At 34.6% G+C, this 5,299-nt stretch overlaps 1 protein-coding gene across 1 annotated transcript; it reads right to left on the bottom strand.

Moving 5' to 3' along the window:
- Positions 1-644: 644 nt before the first annotated feature.
- LOC111912514 (ATP-citrate synthase alpha chain protein 3) lies at positions 645-4,495 on the bottom strand. Its single transcript, XM_023908244.3, has 13 exons — positions 4,312-4,495; positions 4,117-4,236; positions 3,178-3,354; positions 2,857-3,018; positions 2,707-2,787; positions 2,370-2,421; positions 2,169-2,283; positions 2,022-2,103; positions 1,708-1,803; positions 1,394-1,495; positions 1,195-1,311; positions 1,001-1,117; positions 645-872 (listed from the first exon to the last, which is right to left on the bottom strand). Exons 2-13 carry the CDS (start codon positions 4,213-4,215, stop codon positions 807-809), a joined length of 1,266 nt encoding a protein of 421 aa, XP_023764012.2. The 5' UTR covers positions 4,216-4,236; positions 4,312-4,495; the 3' UTR covers positions 645-806.
- Positions 4,496-5,299: the final 804 nt, after the last annotated feature.

Raw genomic sequence — 5,299 nt, 5'->3', positions numbered from 1 at the left:
CAAAACTCCATGTCTCCCATCTCTGTCGATTGAGGCATCGAGTCACCGACCGTCACAGTGTCGCATGCACACCACTCGTCTTCTCGTCCTCTGGCTGTCGCACACTTGTTGTTGTCATTCCTATTTATGAATTTATGTTGAATATTTAAGACTTATTGACTTCATTTGATTTGTAATTTTTAATTTCATTTTAAAATGTGTTGCTTATTAAATGGGTTATATGGGTTGGGTTCGACCCACTAACCCATGAACCCATATACTTATACGGGTTATATGGATTGGGTTAATGTTTTCAATCCGCCAACCCGAACCCAACCCAATTGTCAGGCCTAAAATGAATGCATGCATATCTATTCATATTGGATCCTTGATGACAAATCCGATCTCGATAACTAAAGCACCAATTTGTCCAAAAAACATTCTATATAATGTAATGCACAAAGGGTTTTGTTTAAGTATGCACCTTATCAAAATAAACAAGATTGATAATTTTATACTTTGATGGTGTGGAGGTAGGATTTTGAGGAAGCAGATGACGAGGTCATCTTTGGGCATAATCAATGAATTTATTATGCATTTGGTTGACAAAAACAAGACTAAATATGGATCCGAAATATGTTGAAGGAGAAACAGTGGTTGTCGGATTTCTTTGAGCAGTATATAATATTTTGTTTATTGATTAGAATTAGAAATAAGAAAGACAAGCGCGCACTGATAGTAAGAATACAAGAAAATTTGACAAGAAGAAGAATGAAGTGTTGTTGTAACGTTATCAAGGAATAGAAAAACACAGTCATTTTAATGTATTATGACATTATGCAATCAATTGCTTCCTTGCAAATGCCCGTCATTGTAGCCTCGGGTCCATAAACCTACAAATTCCAACAATTAGAAAACAATGAATATGTTTGATTATTAGTATCATATGATTATGTAAGTAGGTAAAAACTGGTAAGGTGATTACTGAAATTGATTGTATGTATAAGGTAGACATACATACCTCAAGGGGAATTCCCAGTTCCTCTCCCAATGCACGCATCTTTGCCAAACCAGTCTGATAATTAGGACCACCTCTTCGAACAAAGATGTTCATTCTTGCGGCTTTCAGTTTGGACTCCTGGAAATTATGAAAACATGTTTGATGTTTGATGTTAAAATAAAATTAAGACTTGTTTTATATTTTAACCTGCCTACCTTTTCTCTGAGGGCTCGGATAATTCCATTGAAAGTAGCAGCAACATCTGTAAAGTTAGCAATGCCTCCTCCAATCAGAAGGGCTCTTTTACGACCATCAGGATCTGCAGTAGCACACTGAAAAAGGAAACATTTCAGTATTAATTTCATTTGATGATATTTATTTAATAAAAAGTTAGGATCCTGGTATGGTCTGTACATCAATCACAACCCTAGCATATTGCAACACCTCTTCTTCGTTAGGAGCTCCACTGTACTCAGCATAGTTACCAAGTTCTGATGCATAACCTAAATCTCCAACCTACAAACAAAATACTCTATTTTTTTACTTAATGGATCCAGTAACTTATATATGAATGTCTGTTTCATTTAGAAAAGCGACTTAATAGAAAAAAAGTCACGAAAAACTATGTCCTAACTTTTTACAGTTCCATTTCCCTAACTGAGCCATCTTATTTTTGAAACATCATTTTATCCAGTCCAGACAACACAATAAAATTAAACTGGCCTTACGGTATCCGCATATATTACACTTGCACCACCTCCAGCCACCATTGTCCATATCCGTCCTTTAGGATTCAACACAGTGAACTTTAATGAAGCACTAGTCTGTCACCACTCACCAGAAACAAACAAACAAACAAACAAATATATATATATATATATATATATATATATATATATATATATATATATATATATATATGATTAGAAATAAGAAAGGATGTGCCTGTGTATGTTTTGTTTCTTTTTTTTTTTGTTATATATATAGAGAAAGTCAGATGAAACCTCAAACAAAGATCATATATTTCCGAAAATGCACTTACTTTTTCATCAAGCGTGTGAATGAAGCTCTCTGTAGGGCTTAGGACCCTTCCGAATGGCAAAGGGAACTCTATGTTACCCCACCTAAATGCAAATAAATAAATAATAAATGTAAAAATAGAAAGGAAAGGATAACAACAAAAGCTTACTTTTTGAAGTTCTTAAACGCTGCAGTATCATCCAACTCTCCCCTCATATCCAAAGGGAATGGCTCTCCATTTATCAACGTAAATGGATTCATCTCTAGGAAACTGAAATCTAGATCTGTTCAAGTGGGAGATAGCAGCGAATGCAATTAATTGGTACTACAAGAAAATCACTTCAAAAAAAAAAGAAAAATCATTGCTTACCTTGAAATACAGCATACACACCCATTATGAAATTGCCAATTTTTGCTCGAACCTGGTTTTATCAACAGATCAAAATCAGCATACCAAACATTCATGTATCCGGTTTTTCCCACTTAATGCATAAAGAATGACTTAACTTAATGAGTGTGTGGTTTGGTGTTTACTTAATGCATAAAGAAAGTCGAGGTTTTTCCCACTTAAATCCTAACATTTCCCCAGTGCCCCACTAATTTATCCCGAAATCATAATGGAAGGAAAAAACAAAACATCTAACGATAAACTTGCTTGCTATTATTCATAGTGATTAGTGAAGGAAGGATGTGTAAAGTAAATGCACCTCCAATGGAAGCGTAGCAATTAATGGAGCACAAGTGTCTAGGGTCAAAGGTTTTTCGGTTGGAAGGAAAGCAGTCTTAACCTGAGATCAACAAAAAAAAAATTAATTTGAAATATTATCAACAACTATGGAATGGAATTAGTGAATTACCTTCTCCCAGTTCTCTTCAATATCAATACCACCACATTCTGAAAAGCTAATAGTGCTGCCCAGCCTTTCAGAGACAATAGAAAGGTAATATTCTTGATCATGTGGAACAAATGGTTCCACAATAAATGTTGTTATTGGGGCTTTGCATCCACCCATCTCAACCTAGAAACAAGTTATTTGCTTATTACAGTACTAGTTTTACTTTGATTTGTTTTTTGTATTACAACATTGTGTATAGTATAATTAATTTTTATTAAGGCGTTTTGTAGGGGTATAATTGGGTGACATGTTAAACACTTGTAAGTTTGAGATGGGAGAAACCTCAACACCAAGACGAGATTTGACAAAATCTGCAACTTGAGCAACATCTAAGTTCAAAGCAACCAAGCCGCTCTTCCCACGCTTCCCAAACAGCATATCCGGTTTCACAACCAGCTTTGTTGATGAGAGCCATGCTTCTTTGTCTGTTAACTCGATCAAGTCTGTCGATGCATTCACCTACATACATCATTATCACAACTCAACTTTCTTGATTCCTCATCCAAGTATGCATATGTTTTCTACTACTATTCCATCAAGGGACTCTCACCAAGCTATTACTACTACTACTACTATGTGATTTTTTCAAGTCATTGGAATTGGACTACATCTGTCATACACCCACCCCTACCTTCACATCTTCGCATTCATACAACATACACTTAACACAATATGCACTCACTTTTGCCACTTCTTTTTAAACTTGAGATTGAAATCAGTATCAACACCAACAATTACTTTAGTATCTGTTACAAAATCCATCTAATTATCTTTTTCACTTAGATCATACTATAAAATTTCATTACATATTTATGTTGAATGCCTCACTATTCAACCTTAGACCACCAATTTTACCTCTTCTAGATATGGATACGAGTATATACTGATCACAAATAAAGTAATTAATGGTTTGAACTTTGAACCATCATACTTGACTTCATTAGTAAACAAATCATAAATGAGCGGTTTTGGAGAAAAAACTACAAATTTCATTCACCCTTTTTGCACTCCCACTTTCAAAATTGCCCATTGATCAACTAACTAAAGAATATACAAAAACTGGCATGCCAAAAGTACTCTCAGACCAAATTACTCCAGAAATTTGAACAGATTTACCTAAAAGCAGAATCCAAGTTTAGCTTCTGTAAAATCGATCAGCATAAAATATTACATATATACTAGAACACATAGATAACTAGAAATACAAAAGCAGTCTCAGACCTGAGCAGAGCAGATCTGAAGGTCGATCCCTGCTAGTCTTTTCAAATGTTCCTTCAACAGCCTCTTTGAATCATACTCTCTAATCTTCTTTCTCGCCATTCTTCAACAATCGGAACGACCCTGCGAACGATAGACACTTGGAATTCAATTATGATTACAGAGAAGGTGATCTGGATTCTGGAGATATAAACAGACCTCGAAGTTGATAGTTTTGCTTAGAAGATAAGATTGGTTTGATTGTAGCACCCAACTTTAGGAGTGTGGTTGTTGGTAAGTAGGAAGAGCGTACTGATGATTTGATGCGAAGGGTAGTTGGGCGAGGAGATCGAGGAGAGACAAGGACCCAAGGACATTGATTACATGTAATGGAGTCCAAGAATAAACATTTTTGTTTAAATGTTTTCAAATTTCAAACGTATTAGTTTTCAGGGAGATCAATCATATCATTAGGGTTTTACATTTGAGAATCTTGTATAACAAATTCTTGTTAAATTTTAAAATTTTGTATTTCTGTGATTTTAAATTTAAATGTTATTATTCTTAGCTTTTAAAATACCTAATTATCAAAAACCCTTTTGACTAAAAATAAATTGATGATGGTGCCCCTAAATTATCGTAACTTTATTTTGTTTCTGATCACATGTCCTATGTAAGGTCGACTCACTCTCTTGGTTCTTTTAGGTTTATCCATTTCAAGCTTTATCAATAAGAGGAAAAACCAAAACCATGAGTCTAGGCTCTCCTCCTCATTGTTAACCTTCAATGCTTTTAAACATTGTGGTTCGAACGATGAAGTCAATTTCACTTCTCATGTCCTTATTGTTGTCATCTCCCCTGTCATTTGTGTCATTTGGTACAGTACCACAAAGTCGAGATTTTCATTATTTGCAATTTCTTGATTTTTAATTTTGTAAATTGTTGGTGCTTGAAGATTTTGAAGCCTTACAAACGACATTAATCTGTTCATGACATTAATAAGTGTGATCGTGAGAGCGTCAAATTCAGAGAAATTATCAAATAATTATAAGACAAAACTTCAAAAATGATCCTTGTGGTTTTCGAAAATATCAAATTTAGTCCCTAAGTTCAAAAAACCTCACGGATCATCCCTGTGGTTTCAAAAAATTTAACATTTGGTTCTTCCGGCTAACTCCGTTACCATTTAGCCGTTAAGTCACGGACA

Source organism: Lactuca sativa, chromosome 9 (assembly GCF_002870075.4).
Source record: "Lactuca sativa cultivar Salinas chromosome 9, Lsat_Salinas_v11, whole genome shotgun sequence".
In the NCBI taxonomy this organism is placed as follows: domain Eukaryota; kingdom Viridiplantae; phylum Streptophyta; class Magnoliopsida; order Asterales; family Asteraceae; genus Lactuca; species Lactuca sativa.
The sequence above is the reverse complement of the archived record's forward strand: the minus strand, read 5'-3'. Positions and strand labels throughout refer to the sequence as shown.